Source organism: Batrachochytrium dendrobatidis, assembly GCF_000203795.2.
Source record: "Batrachochytrium dendrobatidis JAM81 unplaced genomic scaffold BATDEscaffold_6, whole genome shotgun sequence".
In the NCBI taxonomy this organism is placed as follows: Eukaryota; Fungi; Chytridiomycota; class Chytridiomycetes; order Rhizophydiales; genus Batrachochytrium; species Batrachochytrium dendrobatidis.
Window position 1 is genome coordinate 781609 of NW_006281104.1, and position 20685 is coordinate 802293.

At 39.1% G+C, this 20685-nt stretch overlaps 9 protein-coding genes across 9 annotated transcripts; 7 read left to right on the forward strand and 2 right to left on the reverse strand.

Moving 5' to 3' along the window:
- Positions 1–115: 115 nt before the first annotated feature.
- On the reverse strand, positions 116–3391 carry BATDEDRAFT_25027 (uncharacterized protein; the record flags this gene model as incomplete). The annotated part of the gene is made up of 9 exons (XM_006678930.1): positions 116–1113; positions 1386–1517; positions 1600–1722; positions 2034–2156; positions 2254–2499; positions 2619–2744; positions 2822–2944; positions 3060–3182; positions 3283–3391. 9 exons carry the CDS (start codon positions 3389–3391, stop codon positions 116–118), a joined length of 2103 nt encoding a protein of 700 aa, XP_006678993.1.
- A 2457-nt stretch (positions 3392–5848) lies between these two features.
- BATDEDRAFT_11546 (translation initiation factor eIF2B subunit delta) lies at positions 5849–7448 on the forward strand (the record flags this gene model as incomplete). Its single annotated transcript, XM_006678805.1, has 6 exons — positions 5849–6001; positions 6077–6256; positions 6362–6495; positions 6635–6726; positions 6823–7089; positions 7237–7448. 6 exons carry the CDS (start codon positions 5849–5851, stop codon positions 7446–7448), a joined length of 1038 nt encoding a protein of 345 aa, XP_006678868.1.
- A 153-nt stretch (positions 7449–7601) lies between these two features.
- BATDEDRAFT_19614 (uncharacterized protein) lies at positions 7602–9699 on the forward strand (the record flags this gene model as incomplete). The annotated part of the gene is made up of 4 exons (XM_006678852.1): positions 7602–7769; positions 8185–8283; positions 8396–9325; positions 9413–9699. 4 exons carry the CDS (start codon positions 7602–7604, stop codon positions 9650–9652), a joined length of 1437 nt encoding a protein of 478 aa, XP_006678915.1. The 3' UTR covers positions 9653–9699.
- Positions 9700–10102: 403 nt separating this feature from the next.
- BATDEDRAFT_11709 (mRNA splicing protein SMX2) lies at positions 10103–10514 on the forward strand (the record flags this gene model as incomplete). Its single annotated transcript, XM_006678824.1, has 3 exons — positions 10103–10175; positions 10270–10352; positions 10458–10514. The coding sequence occupies 3 exons, from the start codon at positions 10103–10105 to the stop codon at positions 10512–10514; spliced, it is 213 nt and encodes a 70-aa protein (XP_006678887.1).
- Positions 10515–11554: 1040 nt separating this feature from the next.
- BATDEDRAFT_7066 (uncharacterized protein) lies at positions 11555–12069 on the forward strand (the record flags this gene model as incomplete). The annotated part of the gene is made up of 2 exons (XM_006678772.1): positions 11555–11665; positions 11824–12069. Coding segments are annotated over 2 exons (357 nt in total), but the record flags the coding sequence as incomplete, so codon positions are not given.
- A 176-nt stretch (positions 12070–12245) lies between these two features.
- BATDEDRAFT_88610 (uncharacterized protein) lies at positions 12246–13712 on the reverse strand (the record flags this gene model as incomplete). Its single annotated transcript, XM_006679223.1, has 7 exons — positions 12246–12406; positions 12480–12627; positions 12697–12812; positions 12946–12997; positions 13078–13150; positions 13224–13288; positions 13369–13712. The coding sequence occupies 7 exons, from the start codon at positions 13710–13712 to the stop codon at positions 12308–12310; spliced, it is 897 nt and encodes a 298-aa protein (XP_006679286.1). The 3' UTR covers positions 12246–12307.
- A 1138-nt stretch (positions 13713–14850) lies between these two features.
- Positions 14851–15279, forward strand: BATDEDRAFT_6768 (uncharacterized protein; the record flags this gene model as incomplete). Its single annotated transcript, XM_006678769.1, has 3 exons — positions 14851–14964; positions 15035–15098; positions 15182–15279. Coding segments are annotated over 3 exons (276 nt in total), but the record flags the coding sequence as incomplete, so codon positions are not given.
- BATDEDRAFT_6965 (uncharacterized protein) lies at positions 15280–15546 on the forward strand (the record flags this gene model as incomplete). The annotated part of the gene is made up of 1 exon (XM_006678770.2): positions 15280–15546. A coding segment is annotated over one exon (267 nt), but the record flags the coding sequence as incomplete, so codon positions are not given.
- Positions 15547–19090: 3544 nt separating this feature from the next.
- Positions 19091–20671, forward strand: BATDEDRAFT_11387 (uncharacterized protein; the record flags this gene model as incomplete). The annotated part of the gene is made up of 2 exons (XM_006678784.1): positions 19091–19508; positions 19602–20671. The coding sequence occupies 2 exons, from the start codon at positions 19091–19093 to the stop codon at positions 20669–20671; spliced, it is 1488 nt and encodes a 495-aa protein (XP_006678847.1).
- Positions 20672–20685: the final 14 nt, after the last annotated feature.

The window sequence follows — 20685 nt, forward strand, 5'->3', positions numbered from 1 at the left end:
TCAAAATAAAAATGGTCGAGTATGCACTATGCTTTTCTACTACAACTAGACTGTTTATTATCTTTTGACACTCAGTATCCCATTTACGTGAATACAACCGCAAGGCAGCAATTTTTCAAGAAATACGCTGATAAGCTTGTGTGTCCACATCATCAGCCTTCATCAACTTTCCAGGCTCATAGATCAAGTCAATCACTACTACACCATCCACTTTTACATCCGTGTCATCATCAGGTAGCACGATGGAGCCAAGAATGGCTTCAATCGCGGCAGTAGAAATTTCAATAGTCGAAGCACTAATAGAATCATTCGAGACAGAGTTGGAAACTTCAGTCTGAGGAGTAGGTGTAGTCGGTAAATTTGGTAAAGCAGTAGATACTACGGCTATGCTTGGCTGTGTTGTTGAAACTCTAGCCCCGCTACCATCGCCTTGCTTAGATTTTACAGCTGTAGTGGATTTATCTTTTGTAACCACTGGTGATTGTTTTGGTAAGGGAGTGGTTGAAGGTATGGAAGTAGACTGAGAAAATTGAGTAGACGGTAAAGACTGTGGAACTACTGCAGGAATAGTAGCAACAGCCGGAATTTGATGGTCCAAATCCACCACATTCCATGCACGGTCGTATTCACCACGTACTAGCGCATTCTGGCACACACCAAGTCGATCACACAGTACTTTAAACAAAAGAGCACGATGATAAAACGTTCCCAAATTAATTGCACCGATAGGTATCACATTGGAGTTATACTTGAGCTTTAATTCGGCGATACGGAATCTGTGTCCGTGATCAGAGATACGTGACGGATCAGATTCCGTAGAACCCATAACTTTGCATACAACGTGACTAATAATTTTCAACTGATGGCAAAGGGATTTTTCTTGGATAGCCTCTGAAAGATATTGAGCAATGACTACAAGGCCAGGATCTTGTGATGCGTCGACTAGTATTACTTCGCGTTTTTTATCAACTGCACGAGATTGAAGATCTGCAAGTGTTGGAAAAGTTGTAATTGTATCTAAATTACCTCCTGCATACCCAACATCGTAGAAAGGATCTACAATGACATTCTCCGCTTGCAAATGATTATGTAGCCAGTATTTTGCCGACAGATCTAAATAAAGCATTTTTATTGTCAAATTAGTCTGTTGATTTTCATAAACTAAAAAACTTGATAGAATCTTACGGTGATTTAAAAGTTTATCCATGGCGTCGGTTGCAAACTTAAAAGACACTTTAAATCTGTCCTTGGTAAGAGAAATCAGCGACTGTAACGCTCCAGCATTGCATGCCAAGACAGCATTAGGTTCTACCAATGTCCAAACTCATTCGTAAACTTTCAATCCAATATCTGTTATAAAAAATCAGCCCATATTAGATTCTTACCATAAATGACAGCACTTGACAAGACATATGCGGCATTGCGACAAACATTAGTATCTTTGGCAGTCAGTAAACCAATAATTTTTAATAATCCTTTGCTTCCAGGTGGCTTTGAAAAAAAGATTTGTCCGTCAACTGGCATTATATACAATAGTGTGGTGTTAACTTGAACCTGTAATACTACATAATGCAAACACTTGCCAATACATAGACATACGTTCTTGGGCACACCTGGCGATTGAAAGACATAAAGATGCCTGAACCTTGCTATCTGGCCGTTCTAAAGCTGAGATCATGGCTTGCATACCCCCTTGTTTGATAATCTCTAAGCGATTTGCATCTGTAAACGCAATACGTTAATTAGATATTGAAGTAGAATAAATAGTTTGCTTTTCAGTAATTATTAATACATGCATTCTTCAGAAAGTTTCAAAATACACTCGGATGTGTTAATGATAGTTTGAGAGTCGTCGGATGCAAAGAGTTTAATGATCGTTTGTGTAGACTCGACGCTATGCAATCTGGGTTTGATTTTATCTAGTCACACATCAATGGTTTAATAGTAAAAATCAGTGTTTCTATATTATGTTTATATTTCAACCAAAAACCATTTTTACAGTTAAATCATTACAGTTGGCAAGCTGAACGTACTATATTGGGATAGATTTGCCAGCGCTGCCATTGCTTCCCTTTTGGTTTCTGTATCTTCATGGCTCAGCAGTTTCAAAAGTAATTCACCCACTCCCATTTTATAGATTTCTACTTGGTTGGTTTCTATGGAAAAACATCAATACGTAAAATAAACCAAGTTGTCAGTTTAGCACATTTCAAGGTGGCAGCCGATAAAAACAGCATTTGTGACTCCACCCACCATTCAGCGCAAGAGAAGCAAGTGCCATAACAGACGAGTTGACTACAGAGGCATCATTTGACGATAAATTCAACACAATAATTTGAAGTGCGCCAGATTCGCGAGCCGCATTCTGTCCTCGATCCGATTTGACTGCTCTGGCAAGTGCAATGGCTGCATATCTTTTAATTTTTGATTCGTCGTTTTGAATCAATTTTACTAGAGAGGCTATCCCGTTTGCATCTACAACTAGTGACGCAGAATCAACTGTAGTGATTGGGCCATACATATTTATAATGGTGGTTGAAATTGGTTTAAAAATAGTAGCCAGTATCAGAGGTTTGCTGTATCTCTTATTTGCTGCAAAACAAAGTACTTGTTTTTACCTTCTTCCAAACAATTAACTAGGCATTGTAGCCCCAATACGATTGTTTCCAACATATATTCTCCAGATATTACATCCACAAGCTTGCGAATACCATTTAGCTTTCGAATCTCTGCACGGTTATTGACTAAAACAAAAGTAATAGTTAAACACAATATCTAAAACAATAAAAGCAGTGCCTTTTTAATATTCAACATTGCTTACAGTCTTCAGCACAGCGAATCAGGCACTGTAGAGCGTTATTTTGTACTTCATGAAACTCGGATGTAAGAAGTTCAAACAAAGGTCCAAGACCTTGAACATATCGAATCTCTGCACGATTTGAGACTAGATATAATTTAAAAGGTTTGAAGCAGATTTAAAGTAAAACTGTTAGCAAAGCACATTAGTGAATGTACATTATTTTAAACCTAAAATCCACTACGCTAAAAGCAAGACATACAGTCGTCCAGTAGAGTAGATAAAGCAAGCGCAGCATTTTTCTTGACATCTGGATCTTGAGACTCTAGCAGTTTTACAAGTGCTTTAATACCACCCGACTTTCGAATATCTGCCTTGTTGGAAACTATTATCAATATTTCAATTAGTTTTCATCCAGATATAATCGTTTCAACAAAGCCAATCATAAATAGTTGGTTTGATTCGCTTTCAATCAAAATAATTACAGTCTTTTGCTAGATTTGCGAGTGCGAATGCTGCTTCATCCTGTACTTCAACCGAATCTTCTTTAGACAAGGTAAAAATTAAGGCATCTATCAAATCTTTGCGACGCATATCCTGATGCGTTTCATCTATACAAACAGCACAAATTGTTAAATAAATAGCAACCCAACTTTTTATAGCATATTTGCATAGGTATATGAAACCAAATTCATACTTAGTTCAGTGGTAGCCGCAAGACACGTTACTGCTGCCTGCTTTACGTCCAACTCTTTTGAAAGAGTCAACTCAATTAATGGCCGCACAATACCCAGATTGAGCAACTGTGTTCTATGCTTTATAGCTAAATACAAAATAAGGCTTGCTGTTAGATTATTGCATATATTTAGTTGTAGTTATCCCAGTTTAGATGCATCCAACTTGCCTAAGTCAGCATATTTTGTGAGGCCGTCAATAGCGGCAGTGCAAACGGACGGCTCTGTTGAAGACAAAAGAAGAATAAGAGTACGAATGTCAAATACACTAATTGTTGTTGAATCGCACTATTGTGCGTGTACCAATGTTTGATTAGTTATCACCCCAATTAACAATAGTAGCAATATGCCAAGAATTGATGCTCACAGCGGTAGATTCAAGCGAAGAAAGGGTGGAAACAGTTGTGGCTGCTAAACTGTTGGGTAATATGGACGAGGTAGCTGCCATTTTAATACGTTTTTAGATAGGATGCCAAGTGGTTTAGCTGGCGAGTCTTGGACTAGAAAGTTTGACAATTTCGAGTTAAAACGCGCCAAATCCAATTACAGCTGTATTCACGTAAAATGAAACACTTGTATCTATCTTGCAGTGATCGTCTTTTGGTTTGGGATATACAGTATCCATCATATGATACAATCCAACTATAATTTTGAATTTCCTTATTTGTCATAGCCATGCATTGTACACTACCAGATTCATGTATTGCAATCCAGATATTGGGTTATACTATTATCAAACTCCTATATCCTAGAATATCGTGTACGTTTCCATTCTAGTCCAAAAAAACAAAGATTGCACGCATTAGGAATGCAACTATACATGTCGATTATCCAATACTTTGAGTGTGAAGGATATGCAATTCATTTGGTATTTTTATACGAAAATGAGCAAAGACCAGCCAACTAATGAGTTTACAAAACAATTCTATCCAGTAGACTGCCACCAATCATTCCATGAAACTGAGTGTTTAACACATTTGTGAATACGGCCGAATTCAATTTTGGTGGATTCTTCTTTTCAGTGACCAAATCATAGCAAACTCGACTAAACACTGAGCATTCTCCTTGTTAATTAGCAAGATATGTCATATAATAAGCGGAGTGGCAGTATTGAAAACAATAGTATTGGTAATGTGTTGGGCAGTCATCCCAGAAAGACTGTTGTCGGGTTCAGTCCATCCCTCACTGTGAGTTATGGCATTGTAGTTGCTAGCGATGATCCAACCTGAAAGCAGATCGCTTTCATTTAAGAATCGTCACAAGATAATCCTGTTGTATACTGTGTGCAATTAGAGATGATAGTGTCTTGTGTACTAACTACTAAATTTCTGTCTGTATAGGAGCAAGAGAGTGATGGATCTAGCAAAACGTTTGGTGGTGTGCAGGATATCAGGTACAATGCTAGTGATATTCTATAGCATGTCCATCAAATATACAGTGGAATGGAACACTTCATGTCACTATCAAGTCTTGTTCTATCTACATATTAGCCTCGATTCCCAACTTTACTGGGGTTAATTTTCAGTGTATATCATTCTATAGTCTTGTCTAACTGTGAATTCAACATATATTTAGACGCAAAACATCGCTGCCCAATGCAGATAGCATTGTATCCTCTCAGCTTACAGCTACTTCTTACTCTACAGTAGATCACTTGGGCACTTCTGCAGGAAATCGTTCATTTGGAAAGCGAGGTTCTATTTCCATGTCATTTCCAGTTGGGTCGCCTAACAGACGATCGTTTGAAGAAAGATTGTTTGGTGCCGAGATTCAAAATAAATCAAAAGCAAGTTTAATTTCGTCTGGCGGATCTTCTATTCATACCAAATACAAGGACACTGATCAGACATCATCTACTACCATTGTTGAATTGTCTCCCCAAAAGGGTAATGATAAAACTACAAAGGCAGCAAAGGGTCAAAAAACTCCAAAGACTGTCGCTATTAAATCTCATCAAGACAAAATGGATCCTAATCGCAAATCTCAAAAAAATATGACCAAGGCTGAACGCCGCGAATTACAAGAGCGTCAGCGTGCCGAAAAAAAGGAGCTTGCAGCCTCTGGACAAGGAAGACCAGATCGCAGTAAAAATCGTCCCATTAATACTCCAGCAAATTCTAATCAACAGCACCACCAGAATCAAGGAGCAGATCAAATGCGCACCACCTCTCCATCAGCTTCTGGACCGTCGCTACCTACTATGCGTACACCTGCACAGATGAGATTTGATGATTCTAGAGCAAGATCCAAGATCCAAAAGGCATCTGCAGTAGTTCGTGTTCCCGCTCAAAAACCAGTGACATTATTCTCTCATCTTATGCAATATGAACATGAGAATGTTGAGTTTGCAGAGAATCGGTCTCGTGGTCACGTTCACCCAGCAGTGTTAAGTTTGGGTTTGCACTTTCATGAATTTTCAATATCTGGTGGCAATGCTCGTTGCATCGCTATGTTGGACGCATTCAAAAAAGTATAGTTATTTTAAGATTGATCCAGGATTGCTTTGTGGAAAAGTATGCACTTATACACCATTTTATTTTGCTAGGTTATCCTGGATTATACCACACCTCTTGGTACTTCCCTTCAAAGACACTTGACCCAGCATATCAGCAAGCAGGTAGATTTTCTATCCAATATGCGATCTCTCAGTGCTAGTATGAAGAGCGCCATTCGTAAACTCAAGTCTGTCATTTCTGGACTTTCAATTGACACCCCTGACGAGGATGTATGTATTTTATTGAGAATCAGTTGTGAACTGATGAGGTCACTTGTTAACTCGTGCCTTTTAATTGTGAATGATGCTTCTGGCTCTTGCAAATTTGAATTTCAGGCCAAGGCGTCTATTTATGTGGCAATTGAGACCTACATTGAGGCTTCTATCACATTGGCAGATACTGCAATTGTATCCATTGCTATAAATGAAAAAAAAATCAAGGATGGCGATGTAGTGTTGACCTATGCTCGGTAAGATCAATGTCTACATTTGTTTCAAACAACTACTACTTTTAACTTGATATTCGCGATTTCCACGAGTTTAAATGGGTTTGAATTGCCATGTCTGATAAAAGTGCTGCACTCAACTCTCTTTGCATATGCTTTCTAGGTCATCTGTTGTACTTAAACTATTACACGAGGCTCATGATCAGGGTATTAAGTTTAGCGTCGTTGTTGCTGATGGGCGTCCAAAATTGGAAGGTGGGTGATTTGGATTATACCATTGGTGCAGATTATTTTATAGCTTGGATTTACAGCAAAGCAGTCGATACGTTTATATTAACCTTTTTTGTTTAGGCAAGGAAATGCTGAAACAATTAGTTCGTGCGGGTATCAAATGCACCTATACTCTTACCAGCGCATTGCCTTTTACCATTAAGGATGTTACAAAGGTATTCTTAGGTGCTAGCTGTGTGCTGTCAAACGGAGATGTGATGGCACGTGTAGGGACATCAGTCGTTGCCATGACTGCATACAATGCCAAGATTCCTATTATTGTCTTGTGTGAGAAATACAAGTTTTCCGAGACTGTTCGCCTGGATTCATTTGTATGGAATGAGATTGGTAAGTTGACATCAATTGGAACATGCGCATTTTTTATAGATCTAACCTGGGTTTATTCATTAAAAATTCTAGGTCGATCGGATGATCTAATGGATATATCTAACCTTGCACCATCAAATCGACTTGCGACTGCCATTCCCAATCCAGACCAAAAGGCTGCAATGTCACAGTTGCATCCAGCAACCGTCCGATGGCGAGATATTGAACAACTTCGACTTTTGAACTTGTTTTATGACATGACACCAGCCAAATTTATTACACTTATTATATGCGAGTCGGGACAGATTCCTAGCAATGCTGTATTGATTATCATGAGAGATTATAACGATCTGGAGACCAAAGTGACTTTGCAAGCGTGATTGCTCGGATGTCTGATTGGATTGTGCTTGCATGGGAGTCGAGATGGTGTTTTGAGTTCAACTTGAATTGATCTAAATAAAGTCATGTGACATATCACGTGTTTTATGTGAGTTTGTTCGTGATTGGCGAATTGAATTTGATTACAAGAATCAATGAATTCAACAACTTGTGCTGGTAGCGATGCTGCTCAGTCCGAATGGACTAAAGATTCGTGGAGATGCAAAAGTATACACCAAGATGTACTGTATGAGAATCCCGCGCACCTGAATAAGGTGCTTACCAGACTAGGTCAACTACCTCCTCTTGTGTCGCCTGGAGAGGTAAACTTAAAATCTGGCAGACAACTGTCAGGTGTTTATACTATTGGAATATGCATTAATATCCGCATCATGGATGTGAATTGATCTTGTTCAGATTTACCAAATGCATCCCATTTTATTCATATCAGTTCAATGGTGAATAGCCTAATTGAATGTTTTGTAATCCTTTGCATTGTAAAGTCATCAGTGCAACCGACCATTGTTGCGTGACAATTGTCCGTCCGTTTTATTTCGAAAAGGGTTGATTTTTGATCATTTTCGTTATTTGCATTTTATTCGATCTACTGCTTGATTTTGACTGACATTACAGCCGTACTCGTCTAAATGTCAATGTTATATTCACAAAACATTTGTCTAATTTTCATGTCCTGGGATTCTTTCTATAATTATACTTTGATCCAAAAATGATAACAAGGTGGACAGACTCAAATCACTGCTGAAGGAATGCGCAGAGGGAACCCGATTTCTTTTACAAGGCGGTGATTGTGCGGAGCTGTTTGATTATTGTTCCGAGGTATAATGTATTTATTTTAAAGCGATTTCTTATGAATCAATGGTTTTGATCATGTATGCTAATGCATGTGTTGCAACCCAAACTTTGTATACAAATTAAATTGCTTTATTAGGATCCGATCCAGAACAAACTCAAGGTACTTTTGCAAATGTCACTGATCCTTGTTTGGGGTGGAAGAACCAAAGTGGTTCGTATTGCTCGTATGGCTGGACAGTATGCAAAGCCTCGCTCAAAGCCTACTGAGATGATTGACGGGGTCGAATACACGGCATTCCGTGGTGATAATGTAAACGGCATGCCGTTGTCAGATCGCTCACCAGATCCAGACAGACTCTTGGGAGCATACTTTCACTCTGCAGCCACGATCAACTACGTCCGATCACTGCTTAGTTCGGATTTTGCTGATCTGCATCATCCAGAGAGTTGGAATTTGCAGCACAAGGCTTGGAGTTTGGAGCATGTTCGAAACCCTGATGTCCGTAAGGAATATCAAGAGATTGTTGGTCATTTGCAGGATGCGCTTGATTTCATGCAGACCATTGGAGCAGACAACGATCCAAGTGCAAAAACTGTTGATTTGTTCATGTCGCACGAAGGTTTGTTGCTAGAGTACGAGTCGCAGCTTACTCGAAAGCACGTTCCACTGATTAATGATAAACATACATCGGCTTCTGCCAGCAAATTACACTATAACCTTGGCACACATTTCCTGTGGATTGGTGATCGCACTCGTCAGCTGTCTGGTGCACATGTCGAGTACTTTAAGGGTATTGAAAATCCCATTGGTGTCAAGGTTGGACCTACTATGCTTCCCGAGGAACTCGGTCCTCTATTGGACATTCTCAATCCTCGCCGTGAAGTTGGCAAAGTGACACTGATCACTCGATATGGTGCATCCAAAATCAAAGACTTTTTACCTTTTCATATCGAGGCAGTCAAAAAGTCGGGCCATAAAGTTGTTTGGTGTTGCGATCCCATGCATGGTAACACGGAAACGACCTCGACTGGAATCAAGACACGACGTTTTGATCATATTGTAGAGGTTTGTATTGCACTATGTTATTTGACTCCAAATAGTTTGATCTATTTGACTTTATTAATCGCATTTGACTTGGAATGCCAATAATAGGAACTATCACAGGCATTTGCCATCCATCAGAACTGTGGGTCGTATCTTGGCGGTGTTCACTGTGAGCTCACTGGTGATCCTGTTACAGAAACAATTGGTGGGTCAATGAACTTGGCAGAAGAAGATCTGCAGACCAACTATCAAACATTTTGCGATCCTCGACTCAATTACTTTCAATCTCTGGACATTGCGTTCAAGATTGCAAAGTTTTTCAAAAACCAGCGCTTGAATTCTACTTGAAGCTCGAGTTATTTGAACCAATAAAAGCGACTATTTTATTTTTTGACAAATATGATCTATATGTATTGAGTGATCATCAAGTTGAGATCAAAATCAATTTGATTGTAGGACAATATTATGAAATGGGAAAAACTTGAATTTTGCAAGTTTGACTTTCAACTCGACAAATAGTAATGGGCAAGACACCGACTCCTGAGCTAAAGAGGTATGAATGATTTCTGAATGAGTTTGCAGGAGTTATGGAAGGAAACATACATGATTATAGTATATACCGATTCAGCTCTTGGTTTTGAGCCAATCAAAGCAAAAGTATGCACTCGATAGTGTGCATGCATCTGTATGACGTAGCATAGAAAAGGCCCAGCCATGTGTTGACTGACTATGAGTTAAGATGTGAATCTAACCACCTTTTATATATAATAACAATGGATCACTATTTCTGTATATTCCATGGACAGATACATGGACAGAAAACTGTTTGTTCAGCTCAACGGTAACCGCAAGGTCACTGGAGTTCTTCGAGGTATGAGTTTGTCCAAAACTAAATCATGTATTGTATTAAGGAACATGCAGTCAACTCAATTGCAATGGTATTATCATTTATTTGAATGATGTAGGGTACGATCCGTTTATGAATATCGTGCTGGAGGATGCTTCTGAAGAGCTTGGTGATGGTGAAAAGAACTTTCTTGGCAGTATTGTAAGTGTTTCTCCAAATATCATACAGATCTCGGTTACTTTTTGGAGTTGGTATGCATGGACAACTGTTTACTGAGTCAATTATACTATGTATGGAATTAACTAGGTCGTGAGAGGAAACTCTATTGGCGTGCTGGAAGCCATAGAAAAAGTTGCTGCTTGATCAGATAAATGATGAAAGTTCAAACCATGATTCTCGCCTACTTATTTCCTTCTGGGTGATTTGAATCATTTAAATATAGTCTATTTCAACATTAGAATTTGTAATTCTCATTTAAACAATTATTGTGAAGAGATCTCAGCAAGGGAGTTTGTGGAATCAATTTCCTAGTGTGAGGGTCTGATTGCTTCATATCTTGGTGTTCAATGCATCTGGTACATAGATTTGGAATATGCTTATATGAGCTGCAAAAATATCGGAAGTTCCAAGCTACGTTCATTAACGTTGTATACAACAAAGTATATATTGAATTTGTTCTCCAACTTGTCTGTAGTATCCTAAAATCTCGAATACGTTTGTATTCTAGATCAAGAGAACAAGGATTGTAGGAATACAAACATGCCAATAACTTGTAAGAGTTGAACAGTTGTGAAATTAGTTAGAATTGTAAACATTCGGCCAGTTTAGTGTTTCATGCGAATATGACTTGAATGAAATCGTAATAGTTGGATTTGCAACATAAACGCGTTCAAGTTTTGTGTGAAAATTGCAACTGCGACTTTTTTACCTTACGAACTCACAAGGGACAATGACTACTTCAGGTGAGTCGATGCATGATAATACATCCTACTATGCATGCATGCTATCCATCCATCCATCCAGAGCGTTTGAATACAAGCCATGCATCCAAACTGTATTGATTCAACTGCAAGCCTGAGCAATGCCAAGTCGGTCTTTAGCTTACACAAGTCCGGATTGCAGTACTACACTGATGGAAAGACATTTGTGCTGCAAATGATAGATTTTTGCTGCATCAGAGTTTCCGGTCATCACAAAAGTCACTACAGTAGCATTTGACTATTTGTATCGGTCAAATCCATGTCTAAATATAGATGGAGGTCTCGCTTGTTTGGAGACTTGATGGAATGGATCACTTCACAACCTTGATTCTGCTTGGTTTCTTTTACTCTTGTAAATTGAATGTTTTAGTGTATATACTAACCACTGTTCAACTATGGGACCACTCTGTTTGGACTATTGTAGTTTCCAGCAGTCGACGCAAGTCTCGCAAGGCCCATTTCACGGCACCCTCCAGTGTCCGTCGAGTGATCATGAGCTCTGGTCTATCGAAGGAGCTTCGCACCAAGCACAACGTATGGCATCAATTGATTGTCTAATGTGCTACCTTTTTGTGAATATTGAGCAGTGAATACCTGGTTTACTCAAAGGATTGGCTATTGTCATATCTGGAAGAGCTGACCGTGAATTCATGTTCAAATTTAAATCAACATTACTGATTAATTTCTTGTAGGTCCGTTCGATTCCTATTCGTCGTGAGGATGAGGTTCAGATCGTTCGTGGTACCCACAAGGGCCGTGAAGGAAAGGTCACCACTGTCTACCGTCGCAAGTATGTGATTTACATTGAAAAGGTCACTCGCGACAAGGCCAACGGCAACACAATCCCTATCCCCATCCATCCATCCAATGTTGTCATTACCAAAATCAAGATGGACAAGGATCGCAAGGCACTGCTTGAGCGTAAAAGCAGAGCCAAGGTTGTTGCTTGAATAAACACCTAGGATGATTCCGACACTTTAAATACAATATTGGACTATTATTGCTTTATTTGCTGGGAGATCAATGTTAGACATACCAAAGCCTACATTCAATGCAAGATGATTTTTATCAATTAAATGTAAGCAGATTAAACAAGAGAATCTTATTTATTCAAAATGGTTTCTCTTGTCATCCATTCTCATGTAAATGATCATGAGATGATTGCAGCATCGAGGATTACATATATTTTGGGTATTCCAAAACCATTCTTGGCTCCACATTTCTTTCAAAATTGTTATCGTCCTCAAAAATGACTACATACTGATGTCTTGTAGTCTAGATTATTTTGAATTACAATCAGGTTAGTTTTCTGGTTTTTAAAACTGCAATTAGAAGTTGGTATACTTGCCAAGCTTGGAGGTAGCACCACTGTAGCTTGATAAAAACACGTTGTTGAAGGAAACAAAGCCAATACTTTTTGCTTTACAGAGAATTCCTTGATATTGGTGGTGTCTTTGGGAATTTGAATAAGCATCTTGGAGCTCACAAAATACCTTCTGCCAAATGTATACAATAGTTTGGTGAATACACTGAAAGCAGATTGGAATCAAAAACGCAACGTTTACTTTTTGATACCAGGCTTCTCGTCATCTTCCTCGGCATCTTCTACTTCGTATTTTCCCTTATCAGCTGCATACCCAATCATATTTGCCAAGATCCACTCTTCAATTTTTGCCACGACCTTGTTGACACGCACGTCAAGATTAGCAATGTACGTATTCAGTAAGTTTGTCATTCCATTCGTGATTAAGCTATGCCTGACCAAGCATCATTCCATCAAAACAAGACCATATATACCGCCCAGATTACAGTACCTGATCACCGGTCTCAAAGTCTGGTTGAACAGTATCTAATCCGACTTCAGATCTAGTCAAAATGTGGACAAGTGAATTACAAATTAGACAACGCAGCTACAAGTGACTAGATCAATTGAAAAAGTACGTTACACTCGAGTGCGCTTGACATTGACAGTTGATTTAGATTCGGCTCTGCGTTTTTTTCTTTTTGAATCAATTCCGGCTCATGGTTTTAAAAACAATTCATATTATTAGAAAAACGAATTGAGAGCAAATCAGCACAACTAGATTTGTACCTGATTCTGATGATTCTCGGAGTGAAATCAACCGAGTAAGATGATCATAAGCTCTCTGCACAACTCTACGGTATAGCGCACAATAAGAATACTATTAGAGTTTTCAGCCATGAATACAATAGATTTGCATGCAAAGATAGATTACCGTAGCTCTTGTTCAGCCTTTTCAATGGCATCCTTATAAATCATGCCGAGTTTGACAGCAGCTTTAACAGAGAATCCTTCTTTGGCTTCTTGTCTATCGGCAATCTTTCCATGAACTTTATTCATTCTTTGAAGGGCAACGTCGTTAATAGCACGCTGAGCATGCAAAGCAGTCATTTCCAAGGTGACTTGCTGCCAGAGCTGAAGTTCTTCGTTTGAAAGTGGGGGAAGATGAGAGAATTCCAGTATTTCTGCTTGGTCGGCTGAAGTCCATGGATCGTTTTCTGGACTAGTGGCTGGTGCAGCAACAGTACTCACTGGTACAGGAACTGTTTTTGCAGTCATCTGGTGAATGTGCAGATTTGCTGTTGAAAATTCTGAAATCCGTAAAGTGCAAATGACGACTTTGAAGATAACAGATGAATTATACTTGAATGATAATACTTATATCATAAATACCGATTTAATTATATGAGTATTGAGTCATGAATGGCATGATATTGATTTGATATTTTGTGATTTGTCAATGTCCAACTTTTTTACTGTTATCAAGTCGCATTCACGTAAAAAGAAATACTAAATAAAAGTATAATCAACAGTCATGATTGGTTCTAGTTTACTGAATAGTGTGTTCTTTAAACTTGTTACTGTTTTGGAGATTGGCATGTTAGTATCAAGATTGTTGAATGAGAGCGCGAATGTATAATATTTTGAAACAAGTTTGAGTTGTATCGAGTCCGATACATGAATTTAGTGATCGTACAATGAAAAGATAATTCCAACTCAAATCCTGTTTGATTTGTGAGCATCTACAATAAAGTTGTGTTGATTCAAGTTGGCAGTATAAAGGCGTAACGAAGACTCGACTGTTTTTATTCGAGTTGCTGCAAGATACAGTCGAGTGTTATTTTACGTGGATACAGCTGTAATAGGAACCAGCTTATTGGGAACAACTACTCAAAGAGAATATACGGATTATGAATATAGATAAGCACTCGGATAGCGCTCCTTTGCTGCCAGTGTCTGTTGCTAGTACTACAGAGGTCCATGTGCAAGCTGCTGCTTCTTCCATCAAGACAACTGCTACTACCCAACAGCAGAGTCACAGAAAGATTGTGGATGACACTCACTCACATGGACACATTCATAACAGTCTATGTAGTCATGCACAGAACGAACTATTGTCTACAGCATCCATGCCTGTTTCCATTCTTGGATCTAGTCAGATGGACGATGATCAAGAACCAAGTCTTTACAACAACAGCAATGTAGTTGGCAATGACCATAATCAGCCATTGTTACCATCTCAGCCGTCATCTGCTATAGGCTCTGTACTTCCACAAGGTAGACAATCCCATGAGCGTATACATATTTATCATTGTGCAAGATAAACTCTTCAATGCGATACTGCAATGAGATTGTGTCTGTATTGCCTATTCTGATTGATTGCATATATAATCACATACTAGATTGTGGGTTAATTCAGGCTTGTCAGATGGGAATGCTTGATCGAGTGACAACTCTGATAGAAAGCGAAGCGGCAACGGCTACAGAAAGAGACTCTGAAAATTGCACTCCTTTGCATTGGGCTGCTATTGTAAGTGTAATTTATATTGACTGAATTGGATTGATTTAGTATTGGCTAATCTTGTCGAGTGTAATCTTAGAACAATCATTTGGCTGTCGCTAAATATCTTGTGGATCGCGGTGCTCAAGTAGATGCCATTGGAGGTACGCTCGACTTTTTGGTTTTAGAAAACACTACTGGTTGAATCTAGTTTGCAATATTGCGCTTTAACTTTGGTTGATGACAGGCGATCTCAGCGCTACTCCACTTCACTGGGCTGCTCGTACTGGTCATGTTCAAATAGTATCTTTTTTACATAGACGAGGCGCAAACCCAGAACTTTGTGACGGACAGGGCTATAATGCATTGCATCTGGCTGTTCACGCTGGTCATCTCATGATGATTGTACTGCTGATCTCTCTTGGTGTTGACGTGGATGCTTTGGATTCTCTCCAACATACTCCGCTCATGTGGGCTGCTTACCAAGGAAATTCCATTGAAGGCTTAATAGAGCTTATTCGTGCAAAAGCACAGCTGGATCTGGTTGATTCCACTGGATATACGTCTCTTCATTGGGCTGTAAGATCTTTTGTCATCACTATTATTGATTGAAATGAGGTTTCAGGTTGGTCACTAACTGTTTTAAACTACAACTTGTTTGCAACTATTTCTAATCCAGGTTATTTCTGGACGATTTGACTTTGCAAAAAAATTGATTACCGAGGGATGCTCGTTGACTATCAAGGATTTGTCGGGAAAAACTGCAAGAGATTGGGCTGTTGATCGTGGACATTCTGAAGAGTTTGACTATATCTTATTTGAAACGGGGAAATCCAAAGGACGGAAACAGCCTACTCCATTCTCGACGGTAATTTTTGATATGCTGACCTACATCATTTTGAATTATATTGTCAAGCATCTAACTCTAGATTTGCATTCCTATGTAATTTATACTACGTTTGACCAATGTAAACAGCCTACAACACAAAAGATCATGTATACCTTTCCGTTTCTTGGCATTCCTTTAACCTGCTATTTGTTTGCAACCATGTCCTGGTATTTTGCGACTCCAATATTCATTATCTGCTTTTATGCTATTCAAAGATATCTGGTTGTTGGCTATCTATTGAATAATCAAGTCAATCGTTTGTTTTCAATGCCACTCATGGCAAGTATGCTACAATCCACTTTGTTTTTTGTCTTTGTGGTTTGGATTCGGACTTTATCTTGTAAGTTGTAGTGAATATGTTGGCATGATTGTGTTATATTGTAAAGCCAATTCAACGCATTAATACTACACTTTTGAAAATGTTTAGATTCCGCAGACGTGTACTTTTATCACTGCTTATTCGCTATCATTTACACCATCAACATATATTGTATATGTATGGGATTCATAAGCGATCCTGGATTTATTCGAACGGCATCATCCACTGAAGAAAAAAGAGAAGTAAGTAATACTTTATATTTGAAAACTACTTATTTGGATCGTCTGTCTGTTTAGTTATCATGCGTTATTGATGTTTTCTCTATTGTTAGACTGTCATGTATCTTGCAGATAATGGTCAACTGGATAATCGGAGTTACTGTGTAACGTGTCAGGTTCGAAAACCGCTACGCAGTAAACACTGCAAGATCTGTAATCGCTGTGTTGCCAAGTTTGACCAGTAAGTGGTCTATTTTGCTGGGCTAAATTTTGTGTTGAATGAATGTAGCATTATTTCTCATGCTATATACACTTTAGTCATTGCCCTTGGACGTTCAACTGTATTGGAGCTCTAAACCATCGATATTTTATGGGTTTCTGTATAACTCTTGTTTTCGGTGGTTCTATATTCGTATATATAGTCCTCCACTGTATGTATAATAGTCTCTGCTTTTACCTATATATAATTGAATCTGTAGGACTAACGTATCTCATTTGAAATACCGTGTTTATTTAGATATTTCATCTAATGTGCTTACAATCCCAGAAAGCTATCCATCAAACCTCAGCACATGCAACATGGGAAACTATGTTTGTACATTTATCATGTACGATACTTTTTCACTTCAGATTGCACTTTGGACGACTCTCCACATAACCTGGGTTCTCTTTCTTCTTATTCAGCAATCAATACAAATTGCATGGTCACGCACTACCAACGAAGTTATTAATCATGCAAGATTCGCCTATCTCACTCATCCAGATGATCTTGATGCACCACCCTATCGTAGACGCATTTTAAACCCTTTTGATATGGGTCCTATTTCGAACTGTATTGGATTTTGGAGTGGTGGTGGAGGCAAGTTGCGTGATGTGAGTTGGTTTGATATGTACGAGGTTCCTGTGTGGCTAATGAATCAGGCATTGCGTAAACGTGGGTATGGACAGGTTTGATTGGTAAACTTTCTAATGCGCTTATAAATACATCGACAGCTTTTTTAAATATGGAGTTTGATGGGTTTTTAAGGATTGAGATTCAGTTGTTTATTTGTAATGCATCAACTATTTACATGACCGAGTTGGAATATATCAATTTATAGTAGCTGTCACTGATTTTACGAAACTGTCGAGGCACTGTTTTGTATTCATCAAATTTCTTGGAAATACACATTGGTTCAAAATACGCTGCACATGTCAAGAGAATGGCAAAGCTGCAGCTATCGACAAAAAGAATTGAGAGATGATACAAAAAGGTATTGATAATCATCAGTATGTATCATGTTTAATCAGTGGGTACTTTTTTGTGGATGGTATGTTGTCTAGAATCAAATGAGCATTAAGGAATGTCCTTGAATGTTATTGTTTAGAAGATCCCAAAATATCACAGCATCGCAGCTTCCTTGATCAACCTCCAAACAACGACCATCACTGATTCAAACTATAGTTTTGAACAGCCATCTTCTTTTTGACATAGCCATACATTGTATGATCGACAAGTTTGGGACCGTATTCATCCATTACAATCTAGTGATTGGGTTGGATTGTTTTGGTGTTGTCGATCAAACTACACTCATCTCTGTTGTATTCTAAAGTTTCGGATATGCCCGCGTTCCAAGCCAAAAAGCCAAATCATACATGCCAAGAATGCAGCTGTTGTTTCCAAGCTAATCACTCAACACCATAGTGTTTGTAGAGAGTTGAAGATTGAGCAAGTGAGTGTATTGAAACTGATGTGAGCATTCATTTAGTTTATACAAAATAAACCCAAGGAATTGGCCAACTTTAGCGAGTTTAGACACTACTGTCCAGTAAACTGCCACAATCGCATTCTTTGAGACTGGCTATTTATTATACCGACTTTTTTATTTAGTGTTATTTTACATGAATACGGCGGCGAATGTCTGATACTTGTAATATTATCCATATCTTATGCAAGCCTATGGTTGAAAAATAGCTTGATTCAAAGTTACCATACATTACTGGCAAGCGTGTGGCTATATTGTATTTTTACTTGCTTTTCAAACATGAATAGACTAAGCGTGCACTGCCAGACTCGGCTGTTTTGTTTTGATTTTTCCAAATGTCTTGGCCACAGCCCAATTAGCTTTTAGCCGACCCACTAAACAAATGTGATTAACAAACGCGCTAAACAAATACTGACAGTTTACCAGCTGTAGCAAGCAATGCTAACGTTAGGTATTCGATTTGTTAAGCATACGATGCGCTCATGGATTTTAGCCCGTATCATAAGATAGCCACATATACACCAGTCACGGCAGTGCTGCAAAGTTCTAAGCCTCTTTTTATTGGTGTATGTCAAGTATCGTATTCATATAAAACGAATCACTTTTCAGTGTTTATCCTGTAGTAACCTTTGCTTCGGAGTAAAAACAGTGAGTATTCGTTGTATTTTCCTATTGGTAATTAACTGCATTGTCTTTTCAACAAGTACAACGTCCATCATATGATGCGTAGACTCTAGTATTTTATTTTACGTAAATATAGCTGTAGATTGCCCTTGAACTTACTTTTCCCTTTTACAAATTCTGTTGAACAGGTGTCTTGTTACCAATATTGCTTTGTGGCTCAACTATCTCGATACTCTATCCACCGACCTTTTGATCCTAAACACTCAATCAGTGCGACTATTCTGTGCTCGACCCTGTTTCGTCTTTGATTTATTTAATCTTGAAAACAGCTTATTTTCCCTAAATTAGTACTTGAGCAGAAATGAGCCATTTTTTTAAACGTCTGGCTGCTCGTAAGCCGGTCGAGCTAACTTGTGAAGAAATTAACAAGTCCGAGTACAAACGTGCGCTGACTGCGTTTGATCTGACTATGTTGGGTGTCGGCGGTATTATCGGTGCTGGTATTTTTGTATTGACTGGTAAAGCTGCTAGAGAGAATGCCGGTCCTGGTATTGTTATCTCGTTTATAATCTCTGGTATTGTGTGCTCTCTGGCATGTTTATGTTATGCCGAGCTCGGATCAACGCTGCCAGTATCTGGTTCCGCATACTCGTTTACTTATGCCGCACTAGGCGAAGTACTGGCTTGGATTGTTGGATGGGATCTTATGTTGGAGTACCTTGTTGGTGCTGCTACCGTTGCTGTGGGTTGGGGTGTTTACCTTGATATTTTCATTGCCGGTCTTGTGGGAAAACAACGCATTTTTGATCCCCGCTACTCGAACGCACCGTTTATTTGGTACGAAGATGGCGATGTTGAGGGAAAGGGTGCAGGATTTCATATGAACCATCTCACTTGTCTCGACGGATCCGAATGTACGCCTTACTTTAATATCCCTGCGTTTGTCATTGTGCTTCTTCTCACCATTGTTCTCTGCTATGGTGTCCGTGAAAGTACTCGGATCAACAATATTCTTGTATTTGTCAAGATGATTGTCTGCGCTGTGTTTGTTTTTGCTGGAATCAAGTTTATCAACCCAGCCAACTATGTTCCATTTGTTCCTCCAGAGCAAGGTCATGGTCGCTATGGTGCCAGTGGTATTTTCCAAGGATCTGTCGCTGTATTCTTTGCGTATATTGGATTTGATGCTGTTACAACCACTGCACAAGAAGCTGCCAACCCACAACGCGATTTGCCCATTGGTATTATCGGATCTCTTGCCATTTGCACCGTTTTCTATGTTGCAGTGTCAGCAGTTCTTACCGGTATGGTAAACTACAGCACAATTGATCTGAGTGCACCCGTTGGTCAGGCCCTTATCGATGTCGGTCTCCCCGTTCTTGCTGTTATTGTTTCGTTTGGTGTCATTTGTGGTCTTACTTCAGTCATGCTAGTTAGTATGCTTGGTCAGCCTCGTATCTTTTACTCGATGGCGTACGATGGACTGCTTCCCGAAGTGTTTTCTAGGATGCATGCCAAAACTGGCACACCATATGTTGCCACCATTGTATCTGGTGTCGTCTGCGCGCTTTTAGCTGGTCTGCTTCCAGTAGATCTTCTCGGTAATCTCACATCTGTAGGCACACTTTCTGCCTTTTTCCTTGTTTCTGTGTCGACACTGGTCCTGCGTATCACCGAGCCAGATCTTCCCCGCAAATTTGAGATTCCCGGTGGATTCTGGTTTGGAGGCATTTTCATTCCCTTCCTATCGGCCTTTTTCTCGATTGCACTTTTCTCACAAGCAGCTGTATCGTCAATTTCGCGAGTATTCATTTGGATGGCGATTGGATTGGTTATTTACCTATGTTATGGATACAGAAACTCGAAGCTTGGCAAGTCGTTGTCTGGAAAAATGTCTCACACTAAATCTACCGAGGCGCTTTCCGAGAAAAGCATTGTATAATATTTTGTATACTA